General features: G+C 36.2%; 1 protein-coding gene across 1 annotated transcript in view; it reads right to left on the reverse strand.

Annotated features, from left to right (window-relative positions):
* The window catches only part of LOC103201376 (dystrophin-like), a 2,052,823-nt gene that overhangs the window by 1,801,024 nt on the left and 236,437 nt on the right, over positions 1–15,362 (reverse strand). The window contains exons 15-17 of the mRNA XM_042781676.1: positions 14,231–14,401; positions 6,863–7,045; positions 1,436–1,570 (exon numbers count right to left, since the gene is read on the reverse strand). Coding sequence (XP_042637610.1) covers positions 1,436–1,570; positions 6,863–7,045; positions 14,231–14,401 — 489 coding nt within the window. The remainder of the gene's footprint in view (positions 1–1,435; positions 1,571–6,862; positions 7,046–14,230; positions 14,402–15,362) is intronic.

The following is a 15,362-nucleotide window of genomic DNA, read 5'->3' on the forward strand; positions in this document are numbered from 1 at the left end:
GGGTTTGAACCACCAGCCTTCTGGTTAGCAGTCAAGTGCCTTAGGCACTACGCTACCAGAGCTTAAGAGGTATAAATATGCTTCCTTTTTTTTTTTTTTGAAGATGCATCACATTGCTGAGTCACAAGGAATGTTTGGTAAATGAATGTCTCTGAATAGCATTAGGCCAAAGTTATAGTCCACATGAGATATTCCTCATTGTTCCTTAAAACCTTTTCAGGTTTTCTAATTAACTTCTGAAGCAAAATAAATATTTGACATTTTCTTCATATTTTGATTAATTTATATGCCTTGTTTTGTCAGGTATATACATGATCAGAGGAGCTCTGATGGAATAGCATTTGAAGCATTCTGCTGCTAACCAACAGGTTGGTGGTTTGAACCTACCAGATACTTTGTTGGAGAAAGATGAGGCAATCTGCTTCTCTAAAGATTTACAGCCTTGGAAACCCTATGGGACACTTCTATCCTGTTGTAAAGGGTCACTTTGAGCTGTAATCAACTTGATGGCAGTGGGTTTTTCTGGTTTGGTTATACATAATTAACACTATATACAGTTGCATGCTAAGATCAGATACTCATTATATATGTGTTTGTGTGTGTGTATAATACACAGAAAATGAATGATAAATTAAATGTTTCAAGTTAGCAGAAATCAAAGCTTGTATATGCAAAATCCTTTATTTTCTACTTATTAAAATCTTCAAAGAAAACATGAAATTTTATTAATCTTTTGATGAGCATTAAAAAAATATTTCCAATATCAAAGCATGACCATTTCATACTTCAAAACATTCTTCAAGGTAATAATTTACAATCTTCAATAATTTAAAAATGTTTCAGTTCAACAGGAATAGCTTTTAAAGTGGAAATAATATTTTATATTACAATTCTGTTTACCTCCACTCCAAATGAGCAAAAGTAGGCATTCAAACTATCTCTATAGCTCTGTAGTAAGTTTCAGTAGGTAAATAAAAGTTTCAATATAGAATTTAACAATATAGCATCAGGCAAATATTTTCTGAAAGAGATTACTTAAACCTTTTTTTAAACCTTGAGACTGAGGGGCTCTTAATAGAGAACACAGGCTTTATCGAAATCCCCAGTGCTGAGTGTGGGATAGCAACTCAACTCTGCTATATGATTTTCTTTGAATTTGTTTTCTATTTACTGCCTGTTGTTGTTGTTGTTGTTATCTGCCATCAAGTCGGACCCGACTCATAGCCACACTTCCTTGGGTTTCTGAGACAGTATCACTACAGAAGTAGATTGCCCAACCTTCTTTCCAAGTAGTGGCTGGTGGGTTTGAACTGCCAGCCTTCTGGTTAGCAGTCAAGTGACTTAGGCACTAGGCTACCAGAGCTCCCTATTTGCTGCCTGGTATCTTTCAACAGTGCATATAAACTATCATAATTTAGATTAATTCCCAACTTACTTCCAGCACCTCAGAGATTTCCTCAGCTCCACCAGGAATTGTTTCAGTGGTTTTAAGTTTGAGCTCCACTTCATTTAGCCACTTGTTTGCCTTCTCTAAGTATGACAATAACTCATGCCAACACGCCCAAACTTCCTGAGAAAGAAATATAAATTGCAGATGAAATATTTTAATAGAAAAGTGAATATGAAACACTGGCATTTCCATTTTCAAGCTTCTGTAACAGTAAGATTTTATTTTACTTCTTCCACCCTTTTCTTTGCATCTGATAACTTCAAACACAACTAGTCATTTTGTTCATCTAATACTTCTATAATTACAGATCATTAAGGAAATGTTTTATTACATGAATAAATTAAATTATTCATGTAAAATAAAAATAAATTCACTGATTTACTTTTTTAAACACAGAAAGTCATTCACCAATGTTACAGTCTAGAAAATAGAAAAATGAAATCATATATAAAATTGCATATATAATCTTAACTTACTAACACATCAACTATGAGCACTTTTTTGTGACCTAGTTTACGTTTTATCATATATAAACAACATGATAGCTAAAATAAACTATGGATTCAACTATAGTTTTCTATCAGTAACCATTATATAATTTTCCCGTATGATTAGACAGACTTATATTTACAGTAAATGAAACCCAAGGTTTCATTAAGTGGTTGTATCTTTGTTTCTGTAGACTTCTGTAGCGATACCGCCTGTGAAACCCAAGGAGAGGTCGCTATGAGTCTGATTCGACTCAAAGACAGTGAGTTATTTATCATACAACACTGTTGAAAAATTTTAAAACATTCAAATTTGAAGGAGACAATTCGAACATTTATAGTAGATAAATATGAATGGAAATAGAACTCCAAGAAGTTAATTAAAAAACAAAGAAACAACCCTTTGGAATTTTTTTTTAAAAAAAGAACTGAACCAGCACATATATATGTAATAAATATGAGATGTTCAATCTCATGAGTAATCATGGGAGGATAAAGCAAGGTTACAATGAGATATTTTCTAATATGTTGATTGGCAAAAATGAGAAGTTGAAAATTACTATCCACTCCTCAGAAGGAAGACTGGGCAATCTACTTCCATAGAGATACCGCCTCGGAAACATAAGGAGGGGTCGCTATGAGTCGGATCGACTCGACAACAGTGAGTTGGGTTTTGGTTTCATCTTGCTGGTGTGTGTGTATATTGGAATGACCATTCTGAAAAACAATTTGTCATTCTCAATTAGACAAACATTCATATACCCTACATCCCACCTAGTTCACTTCTGGGTATATATCCTCTGAGAAACTGCTTTGAATGGTCAACAAAAGATAGATACAAGAACATTAATTTCACCAGCTTTTGTAATAACCAATACAAACATATCCACACATAATTTCACTTAAACACAGAAGCAACAATGAATGTATTTATCAAACAGAACAATATGTATGAATCTTAAACACAAAAATGATGGCTGAACAGAGTAAGTATTAGAAAATTACGTATATTAAGTTACCATCTTTATAATGCTCAGAAACAAGGAAAATTTTATGGTATATTGTTTGGGAATTCATATGTGTATACTATATATATGTACTCTATATATGTGTGTGTGTGTGTGTGTGTGTGTTTGTATACACACACACACACACACACACATATATGTATGCTCTGGCAGCATAATGACTGCTAACCAGAAGGTTAGTAGTTTGACCCCATCACCACTCCTCAGAAGGAAGGTTGGGCAATCTACTTCCATAGAGATACTGCCTTAGAAACCCACGGAGGGGTCACTATTAGTAGGAACTGACTAGATGGGAGTGAGTTTTGTAGTGATACTGTCTCAGAAACCCAAGGAGGTGTTGCTGTGAGTTGGATCTGACTCTACAGAAGTGAGTTTGGTTTTTATAGATATAGATATACATATACATATATAGATATTTTAAGCAAAAGGATACTGAAAATCAACTTCAGTTTTATAGTTATATCTGTTGGTGGAAAGAGTAGGCAGATGTGATAAAGGATAAAAAATAAAATAATGAATAATTCCCATTAGATTTGAAATGTAATTTTTTTTGGAAAATATAAATATAGCAGTATACCACCATCTTCCTCCCTTTTACATCCCTCCCCCCTGAAGATAAAGCCTACAAAGCAGTTTTATTTTAGAAGAAACTGAAATAAGCAACTCTATCAGATTTACTATGATCTCTCCTTTGCTGCTAACATTTGCAAATGGTAGAAGGTATTCCTTCACCAACTGATGAAAAGTACCAGTCGAAGTCATCTTGCCAGCCTATGAACCTTCATCCTGGCTTTCCATTCTGTGTACAAAGCATCACAAAAAGGAAAATTAAGTATTTTGCTTTAAAAGGTGATAGAAATCTTAAATCTGGGTCATTTCCAGCTCCTGCTGGACTACAGGCTGTCTTCCTTCTGGGCAAAGATCCCAGTGGGAAAATATAAATATCTCCTTAAATACCCGAGGGTACTTTCGCTCTTTGAATATATGGGGATGCGATTGATAATGTGTCTTATTAACTTTGGTGCAGATTGAGGTAATGAACTACCTTGCTGATTTAACCATCAGGATGGATGGCCTCTTCTGTCCTCAATGCATCTGAAGGACACAGCTGGAGAGGCTGAATGTATCAACTTTACAGGTCACCTTTGCAAAATAAAATATAGTTTTGCAGCCTGAATTGGAACTAAAAGCCACTTTGAGTAAGCGTTAAGCTTAATGGTTTGGAACTTAAAATTACTGTGAAACCACAGAATTCAAAGAGGCTTTAAAGGAGCGTATAAATGAAGAAGGAAGCTTCCAATCAAAATGGTAGACAGGGCTAATGTGGTAAAGCTTCAATCAGATTGAAATGTTGAATAAAATGTAAAGGAAAACATTTCAAATCCATAACAGATCTAGGAAATAAGTATGAAAAATCCTCAGGTGGTAGAAAATAAGAGGGACATTAACAAGTACAGAGTGTGGACTGATGCTTACAAAAATTCAGCATATTGGAACAGGGTATATAAGATAAAAGCTAGGATATTTAACATTAACGTGGCATGGGAAATGAAGCATTGCTGCCATACATGCCAAGCGATGGAAAAACATAATACTGCAAGCTATCCAGCCTGGAAACAAGATCCAGATAGACCTCACAGACTGAAATATAGAGAATTAGCAAGAAAGCTTAGCATTCATTGGGTATTTGGTTGGAAAACAAGCATCCAATCATATGAATTTGAAACCTAAGCTTATATCATGAGGACAGAATATTATAACTGCAGGATTCTGGTAGAGAAAAACACAAAGATACATAAGGACCCTCCAACAGCCCATAGAACAAGGAACCCCAGTAAACACAATTTCTGCTATAGGTGGGTTCACGAACCAAAATTGCAAACCACAAGAGGAAATGAACTGCCATTAGAGGGAGTCAGTATTTGCAATGACTACCAGAATCCATACTTTAAGATAGAGAGATAGAACAATTTTATATAAGTTTCAAATAAGTATGCTTAGCTTCGTGGTATAAGCTGCTAGTAAGACCTATTCTCCTGGGATCGGCAGTAAGAATACATGGTTAAGAAATACAAGAGTTACGTTTCCCACATTCTATTTTGGGAGAATTTCTATTAAAAGTTTTCTTAACGTGTGGTCTAAATGTAGAGGACTGAGGGGAAGGTATTTGGTGGGAAGGAAGAAAAAAATGTTTGGGAATGTAGCCAATTCCTTTTTCTTCCTTTCTTATGGAGGTGTGTAGTGGGAGTATACTAGTGACTTCTCTTTGCAATGTTTGAAATAAAGTCACTTATCAAGTGGGTGAGTGAGTATACACAGAAAGAGTGAGTTGACATGCATTTGTGTTTGGGGCTGCCAGCATGGCCAAAAAATTCTCTAAATTTCTAGTTCCTGAAAGATAGAGTGGATGGGTTCTGCCAGTGCCTGTGGACTATGAGTTGAAATGTGGAGAATCACAGAAGCAGGTATCAAAAAGATGTCTTCAAGGGAATGTGGTGTAATGTTATTGGTAAGAGCCAACTTGAAGATGTTGAATTTTGCAAGGTACCATGAATGCCTAGGACATCTTCTTGAATTTGAAGTCCAGATGAATAACGCCAGCTGGAATCCCCAGTAGACCATGACAAGTTTATAAAGAACAAGCTAGATAAGTAAGGATAGGCCACAGGAAAGGAAAAACAGACTGATCACAGACGTGTGTAGGTGTTAGCAAAATGAAATAGTAATTATAGACAGCCAAGAAAGAGACATACATACGGACAGTATATTTTCGGTGGTACTAACTGTTTTGCAGTAAGCTACTAGCCAAAAGGTTGGCAGTTTGAACCAAACTAGAGACACCTCAGGAGACTGGCCTGGCAATCTTTTTCCAAAATGTCACAGCCTTGAAGACCATATGGAGCTGGTAACTTGAAGGCAACCAACAACAACAGCAATACCAACACTAGGAGAAATTGATGGGAGAAGGGATGTGTAAGACCACTTACTCTCACTCCCACATTGATATAAATTGCAGAAGCCACAAGACTAAACTCCAGTGGTAAAAGATTTTAATAAAGTTTAAGATTAAAATTTAAATGAAAATAAATAAAAAATGAATGTAAGTGATGAGATCTCAGACTGAAGTGTTGTTTAAGAAGCCAACTACTAAGCAGAAAATGGGATGCTGTTATTGGAAAAATAGAACTGTTTTATGTGTATTATTCTAAAAGTTGAGACCTCAAAGAAATAAATAGCATATGTTTAAATTGTTTAACTAAAGGAATAAATGGAATTCATGACACCAGAGTACACATTTGTGTGTAAGAAGAAACAAAACTGTAAAATAAATAAATAAAATTTCGACAAATGCAAAATATGACCTTTGTAAAAATCAAACACACCAATATACATATATTTAAATGAGTAGATTTATAGATCATGGCTTATACAGGACTCCGTAATGAACAGCAATTATTAGAGACAATCATATTAAGATATATTTCTCCACAGAACATCTTCCCACTAAGATGCATAAATGAAATGATATATGTTCAAAGATGCTTTAAAAATAGAGGCCAAATTGTATAACTCTGAAGAAAACTTTTTATTTTATTTTGTGACCTAAAAATAATGGAAATAATAAAAAAAATCAGCATAATAGCCACTTAAATTTGGGGAGCATTAAGCTAAGTACTTTAAATGAATTAGCTTATTTCATCTTCTCAACAGGAAGGTATTATTTTTATGTCCATTTTACAGATGAGAAATCCAATTATATAAGTTAAACAGCAGTGCCTGAGTGAGGAATTCAACTGGAGAATTTTTGCAACAGAGTCCATGTTCTTAAGCCCCGTGCTCTGCACATGACCATATATTGGCATAATTGATGTTAAAGACCAAGAAGAGAAACTAACTTCCAAAGTCTTGCATTTTCCATTCAGCCTGGTGCAGAGCCACTGGTAGTTGGTGGTGAGAGTGTCAAGCTCCTTCTTTAAGGCCTCTTGTGCTGCAGGTTGAGCTTGAGCTATAACATTATTCACAGACTCAGTAAGGAGTTTCACCTTTGTTTCTTTTTGCTGGGCCTCTTCTTTAGCTCTCTGAAAATCAAATAATATTGTCTTACTAGCAAGTCAATCACTTTCCTTCCCAAACACTGTCCTATGAACCATGAAGTTTTTTTTACTTATGACATGCCAGTCAGGAGGAGATTAATGAAAATAAATTCAGTATTACCTCAAGTATGCCCCATACATTTAGTTTTATTATAATAGGAAATTTAAGGAAAAAAAGCTGACAATGAGAATATTACAGATCTTTACTCAGAATACTTTGCACATGGGTCTGTATATGGGTATGCACTGGTGGCCAAATATGTACACACATATATGTATAAATAGAGCTAATTGAAACAGGTGAGAAACAAATATTTCAATACTAGCTTGGTTCAAAAATATCTCATAGTCTACAATTGAAATCACTTATAAATTACTCAGAGGATTCTGAAATTAGTGCAAATATGACTATGAAAATCAAAAGATAAGTAACATAAGAAGGTCTCTTAATGCTATATTTGAGACCATATTTTGTGAAAGAAAGTTCTGTTCAACTGTAAGCCCATAAATTGGTTTATACAGTCCCCAGGTTATGAAAAAGATCAGTTCCTAGTCATGTCTTTAAGTTGGATTTGTAGGCAAGTAAGAACAGGTGCATATGGTTCTTATTTAGGTTCACTTTAGTGCAAGAAAAGGGAGCTCTGGTGATGCTGTGGTTAAAGCTTTGGGCTGCTAACCAAAAGTGGTTCGGTGGTTTGAATGCTCCAGCTGCTACACATGACAAAGATGAAGCAGTCTGCTTCTGTAAAGATTTAGAGCCTTGGAAACTTTATGGGGCAGTTCTACTCTGTCTTATAGAGTCATTATGAGTTAGAATGGACTCAGTGGATTTAGGTAATGGTTCAATTGTTTCAAAGTGAGAGCAAATTTACATAACAATAAAGGGCAAGTAAGACTTGTACCTATATCAGACTTGAGCAAACCGGTGCCTTAATGTATAGTGAACATCCTCCTGAAAAAGGAGGAGCTTGTCTGGCACACAGAGCTGTGCCATGCTCTTCTCCTGCTGAATATAAATTGTTTTACAGAACTTCTGTATCAGACAAGGACACTTTATGACCTTGATGGATCCAGGCAACCACAAGATCACTCCATAATCATGTCTGAATACAGAAAAAATATAAACATCGCTCAAATGACAAAATATCAAACATCCCCCTATTCTAGATAATATGACTAACTGCTTATTTCTTATCAATTACAGCTTTAGCTTTGCTCTAGTCTACCCTCCTTCTATGTAAGATTGATTAAGATACCCAGTCAGAGAGTTATTTCCACTTCCTGATAGCATCCAATCCAAAGCAAAGTTATAAATCTCCCCTCGAATCATCTAACACAAGCCCAGAGACTATAACAGATTCTTTGGAACCTGCTCATAATCAATACCCTAGGGTTTCCCAGGGTACTCATTCTCCTCTTTGCAAAAAGTAATAAACTCAAGTTGTTCAGCTAGAAGAATGTTGCTGGTGATCTTGGGATGGAGGGCACTTATAGTCCTTATCTGTCAATGAGGACATGCATGCTAGAAACACACACACAATTTATCTTTAGTTTGGGTTCTTCCAGAAGCAAACCCTGAGATGATGTTTCAAATATAATTAACTAATATGGGATGTGAAGGAAATACTGGTGGAGGAACAGGAAATTAAGAAAGGAAAAGGAAGGGAGTTTATACAGGTATACTTATTAAGCCTAGAAAAAGACTTGGCGACTGGAGTCTAATTGTGCTGGGAAGCTCTAAGAAACTCATGCTTCAAGGTTATCCCAGTCAAGTGAGGGAGCTAACTCTCACCACTGGTTGAAGGATGCTGGAGGAATGTCACAGAGGTGGGAAAAGCAGAAGTCAATGACACAGAAATTCCTCAGGTGAAGAAATACAAGTTCTGGAGGTTGAATGCGGGCTTGCATGCAGGGAAGTGATGACAGTGAGGGTACACAGGCAGGATGTGGACAATATAAGCTACAAAATGTCTTTTCATTTTTTTTGACATACTTGTCCTACTTGTTGGCATTTACTCCCATAATGACTTAAAAGTACAGACTATGACAACAGAAAATGACATCTGTTCTGGCTACAAAATATTTGACTTCACTGACTTTAACTTAATTGATTGATTATTTTGGTTAAATATTCTAAAGAAATACTTGTTGAGTATCAGTTAGAATGGGATCTACAAAAAAGGCACTTTGATGGCAGTAGTATCTATAACATTGTCAACAACTTTGACAACCATCAGTCACTCTCTCTATGCTCTTGTAAAGAGCTCTGGTGAAGCAATAGTTAAGTCATTGGTTGCTGACCAAAAGGTTGATGATTTCAACCCAACCATGGGAGAAAAATTAGATTATTTGCTCCCATAAAGATTATAGCCTAGGAAATCTCATGGGGTAATTATATTACAGGAGGGTGCTATAAATTGAAATCAACTTGATAGCACTTAACAACACAATATGCTACTGAATGCTACATTACATAGGCCTTATGGGCTACCTCATTAGATCTTTAACAAAACATTCTGAAATGTGTTTCATTATCTCTGTATTGTTGTTGTTGTTATGTGCCGTCGAGTCGGCCCCGACTCATAGCGACCCCTCCTTGGGTTTCCGAGGCAGTATCACTACGGTAGTAGGATTGCCCAACCTTCCTTCCGAGGAGTGGTATTAGACATCAGAAAACTGAGGCTCAGAGAGTTTAAGTAAATTGTCCTAGGAAATGCGTATTTTCTTTCACATAGATTCTGTTAATCCCATCTCAAATCTCAGTGAGATAAAGAAGGAACATATTGCAGTGGGTTGCAAAATTAAATTACGTTTTATACAAAAAGGTCAACTCACTGCCTACAAGTTGAACCCGACTCATAGCAACGCCCCCTTGGGTTTCCAAGGTGGTATCACTACGGAAGTAGATTGCTCAACCTTCCTTCCAAGGAGTGGCTGGTGGGTTTAAAGCTCCAGACTTCCGGTTAGCAATCAAATGCCTTAGGCACTATGCCACCAGAGCTTCTACATTTTATACAAGTTACAAACAATCCATGCAACTACCAAAAAAAAAATCAAGAATAATATTTCCTTCTTTGATATTTAACTTTCATAGCTTCGTTTTACAAGCAAGCTTAAAAGTCAGAAATGGTCCAGAGAACAAAAAAAAACAAAATATATTAGTCCAAGTAGATATGAGAAAAAGGAGATCATGAAGAATTTCTCAAACATATGCAAAAGGAGAAGATTAAATGAATGGTATAATTTAGACATTATCTTTCTCAGAAATAGTGCCTCTGGTTTCTTCCTTTCCATATTCCAACCATCATATGTTCAGATATCTTTCATTGCCAACATCTCAAACCAGTGGTTATCAAATGGTGGTTCTTGGAACCAGGTTTAAACTCGTCCCTTGGAATCACCTGGGAACTTTTAAATGAAAATTCTAAAGCACTACCCAGTCCTACCGAATTAGAAACTGGGGGATTGGACCCAGCAGGCTGTGTTTTAACAGGTATTACAACTGATTCTGATGCATGTTCAAGTTTGAGACCCCCTGCTCTACTCTGCCTCCCATCCAGTGTAAATAGTAAATACATCTATCTAAGTTTTTTTTTTTTTTTTAATGCATTAGGACTACTGATACAATAGTGTAAAAAATAAGAGCTAAAAGATGAAATTCAGAATTTTTTAAAAAAAATTTAGTATAAACTTCCAGCAAATGGCTACTGTAGACCTCCATAAACACCATTCCCCTTGGTTCTTTTGTGTTAATAGAATGTTTTGTTTACAGTGGAAAAATAAGTTATCAAAACAATATTGTGATTTTCTAGCAAAACATAGGAAATAAAAATAGAGACACAGACAGAGGTCTCTAATTTTCTCTGAATAAATCAGGAAGAGATCATAAAGTAGGTCTACTTGTCTCTTCTGACAATAAAGATTTGTTTGCTGTCAATATGAACACAGCTGGAAACCTGGACAAGATACCATTACTACATTCTAGGTAGTAAAACAGACCCAGAGATTGTCTTCATGGATAGGCAGAAAATTCATGAAATGGGGGCTTCCTGCCAACTCCCTTGGATGCTGTTGCTAAAGGCTCTTCATCTTTTCAGTACCACACTGGTTATGTAGCTGGTACAATTATTTAACCACAGCAATCAATGGGAAATGATTGGTTAGATCATTTATTTCAGGATTTGTTTTAAAAAATTTAAAATTTCAGACAGTCTACTGTACAGCACTGGGAAAGAAAGAGATCTGGCTGGGTGGTTGGCAGGGTATGTAAACTGCTCAAGAAGAGAGGGGGAAAAGGCCAAAAGAGAGACAAGATCAAACAAAGGAACTCGGGGAGGAATATAGAGTTGCTGAGTACAAGATGGCTGTTGATTATCTATGTTGGGACCTCAGGTAGGAGATAAATAGTACTAGAAGAGGTGATGAGAACAAACCATGAGAGAATTGGGATGTGAGGGAATGGCTCCAGGAGTGCCACATACTTTTGTTTTTAATAAAAAATAGAATAGAATAACTGAGAATAGCATGGGATGGGATGGGATGGGATGGAGTGGAATGGAATGGAATAGAATGCAATGAAATGGAATGAAATGAAATAGCTTCAATTTTGTTGGTTTCACCGAAGATGAAAAACTGGTGATTATGGCTAAAATAGCTGACTTCTCCAGTAAGCTGAGTCTTCTGAGCAACAGAGAGAAATTTGGACATATTTCTTCACATAATTATGTACTTTTCCTAACTGACTTTCCATCATTCCATTTAAAAGCATAAAATTACTTTTTCTCTAGCAATGAGTTTCTCAGTTCACTTAGAATGAAGTCCTGCCATATTCTACATAAGTCCTGTATAAAAGGATATCTGCCCAGCCTCTCAAAGTCATTTATACCCTGTTTAACCCCTTCAGGAGCTCTGGTGGTATAGTGCCTAAGGCATTTGACTGCTAACCAGAAGGCTGGCAGTTCAAACCCACCAGCCACTCCTCGGAAGGAAGGTTGGGCAATCTACTTCTGTAGTTATACCACCTCGGAAACCCAAGGAGGGGTCACTGTGAGTCAGATCCAACTCCACTGAAGTGGGTTTGGTTTGGTCTGACTCTTGCAGGCACATGGAGTCTTTCTCTTTCCAATTAGTCTTTGGATCTTTGAAGTGGCTCATTCCTCTGACTAGAATGAGCTCCCATAAGTTTTTTTTTTTTTAATAGTTGTCTTTATAGTATGTGATTATGATCTCAGATTAAATATAATTCCTCATACATGCTATCCAAATCAACCCTCAAAGATAAAATCTTACCACCTCCACTCCCACCCAACCACTAACTCATCTCTAACTCACACTCTTGGTTTATATTTTTTAGACCAAGTATTTTACTTATTTATTTCTCTATTTATTGTTTTCTATTTCCTTCTTGTTCTTGTTAGTTGCCACTGGGCCTATTCTAACTTGCTACGGCCACACAGTAAACATACAATAAATATTTGTTGATAAAAGAATGATTGATACATGATAACTCTCAATTAGAATAATTGTATAGTTTTTAAGACTCCATTGTTCATACAAATACAGAACATTTTTTGTTTGCATTAATTTTACATTCTACATAATATAAAGAGGGTGTTGGTGGCTCACTGATAGAATTTTCACGTTCTGTACAGAGAACCAGGTAAATTCCCATTTGTGTACCACTTGTGCAGCCACTTTTGCCCACCGGTGGAGGTCAGCATTTTGCTACAATGCTGAATAGGTTTCAGTGGAGTTTTCAGAGGAAGAGAAACTAGGAACAAAAGGTCTGGTGATCCACTTCTGGAAAACCAACCAATGGAAAACCCAATGGATCACAAAGGACAACCCATCATGGGGATGGTGCAAGACTTGTCTGCATTGAGATCTGTTGGGCATGGGGTCACTATGAGCAGAAGGCTGATTTAACGAGCTAACAACAACATGAGACTAAAGACACATGATACACTTGATACTAAATTATCTAAGATTTCACATTAGTGCTTTCTGGCTGCCACAGGCATCAGTTACAATAAATACATGTTCAATGATCATCTAAATTATAAAATATTGCACAAGTAACTAATTTCTTATCATCAGCACTGAAGATAATTGTCATAATAACTATTGAGTTTCCAACATCTACTTTGTGCCAGGCACAGTGTAAGGGCTTTCACGTTTCACCCTTCCAATAATTCTGAGAGACATGGTATTTTGATACTCAGTTTACAAATTAAGGAATTGCAACTCAGTATAGATTAATGTAACTGGCCCAAGGTTAAACAGTTGGCATGGGGAAAAAACAGGTATTAAACCAAGTGACTGGCTCCAAAATAATTATGCTCAGTCATGATGCCTGGGACCAAACAAGTATTTATTAATATTCCACATAGCTTAGATCATGGTCTGATTACCTGGGCCCTAATTACTGCTAGTACATAAAAATAACAGCTAATATTTTCACTACAAATTATTTAGCTGGGAACTTTAATATTTATAAATTCCAACATTCAAGACATACATTCCGGTTAGGAAATATTGCTCTATTTACACATGATACGACCAAAGATTACATAGAGTACTGAGTTGCCCAAGGTTATACTGAAATGTTAATTTCTCCATTCAACCTCAGGCCTCACCTCTAAGTCCATACTGCATTATCAGTTTCCTTAGCCTTAAATCAACACTATTTTTAAAATTTTAGTGCATCAAGAGAAGTGCATCTAAACTCAGTCCTTTTTATCCATATTAAAAACCACTAGCTAAGATATCTAATAGTTTCAAAATCTGAGAAGCCACTTTAAACCACTAAATTATCAGAGCCTGTTGACTACATTTCAAATTGTCTTTCCAAGAATACTTTGACACATTTTTAACTTGAATTTGCATCAGTGAGAAACAGCTAATATGATGAGCTAATTCCCATCTTTTAACACTATTTAATTTCAAGGGAATAATGCTGCAAACAGTGGTTTTCAATATTTAAATTTTCACCAAAATGCATTAAACTTCAGAAATAGTTTAAGAATTTTACATAACGCATAGTTAAATTGAAGCTACAGTAATTATAAGTCAATCTATGGTATTAAACCAGAAAAAGAGCAAACAGATTGTAGAGAATAGTAATTGTAAGCAATGTGGCATTTTTTTCTTGGTTTACTTGCTTTGTTTTACCTTCATCTCTTCAACTGCTTTCTGCAATTCATCTGGGGTTTTATACTCGAAATCTCTTCCCAAGTATTCTTCCTCTGCTTGTGTCATCCATTCATGCATTTCTGATAGATCTTTCTGAAGGCTCACAGTTTGATCCAAACCTCCCTTTAAGGCTTCCTTTCTGGCATAAACCTGGTATTAAAATATATACATATATGAGAATTGAAAGTCAAAGAATAATATTGTCATAGCATTACGTTGTTGTTGGGTGCTACAGAGTCTAACTGATAGCAACCACATTTGGCAGAGCAAAACTTCCCCCAGGGTTTTCTTGGCTATAATCTTTACAGGAGAAGATTTCCAGGTCTTTCTTCTGCAGAATGGCTACGTGGGTCTGAACTGCCAGCCTTTCGGTTAGCAGCCCAGCATTAAGACATTTGTGCCATGAGGATTCCTCATATTATTACATAAAATGCAAACAAACAAAAACACTGCCATCCAGTTGATTCTGACTCATAGTGACCCTATAGCAAGACATTAAAGATAAAGCCTGGCTCTTATATGTATAAAGAAAATAACTTGTGCAGATTGTTGTTGTTATGTGCCATTGAGTCAGACCCGACTCATAGCAACCCCTCTTTGGGTTTCTGAGGCAGTATCACTACAGAAGTAGATTGCCCCATCTTCCTTCCAAGGAGGGGCTAGTGGGTTTGAACCTCCAGCTTCTGGTTAGCACTCAAGTGCCTTAGCCACTATGCTACCAGAGCTCCTTTGTGCAAATTAGATACACTTAATTCCACGCCATGTGAAACTAAGCCATAGGCTTTTACTTGTTGCACATAATTATTAAAATGAACAGTTTCCCTTTGACAGTAATGTAACTCCCCTGCACGACACTGCTTTTCAGGAATAAAGAATAGAGATAAACCAAATTATTTAATAATATTTTTTAGTTGGAACACTTTTTTTTGGGGACACATAAAGCAGTAATTCTTTGTGCTCTTTTATACTGTTTTACTATTTGAAATAGTCTGTTGTTGTTGTTGTTGTCATGTGCCGTCGAGTCAAACCCGACTCATAGCGACCCCTCCTTGGGCTTCCGAGGCAGTATCACTACGGAAGTAGGATTGCCCAACCTTCCTTCCGAGGAGTG

The sequence above is a fragment of the Orycteropus afer genome, unplaced genomic scaffold (assembly GCF_000298275.1).
Source record: "Orycteropus afer afer isolate SDZICR_OR568_19922 unplaced genomic scaffold, OryAfe1.0 scaffold00148, whole genome shotgun sequence".
In the NCBI taxonomy this organism is placed as follows: Eukaryota; Metazoa; Chordata; class Mammalia; order Tubulidentata; family Orycteropodidae; genus Orycteropus; species Orycteropus afer.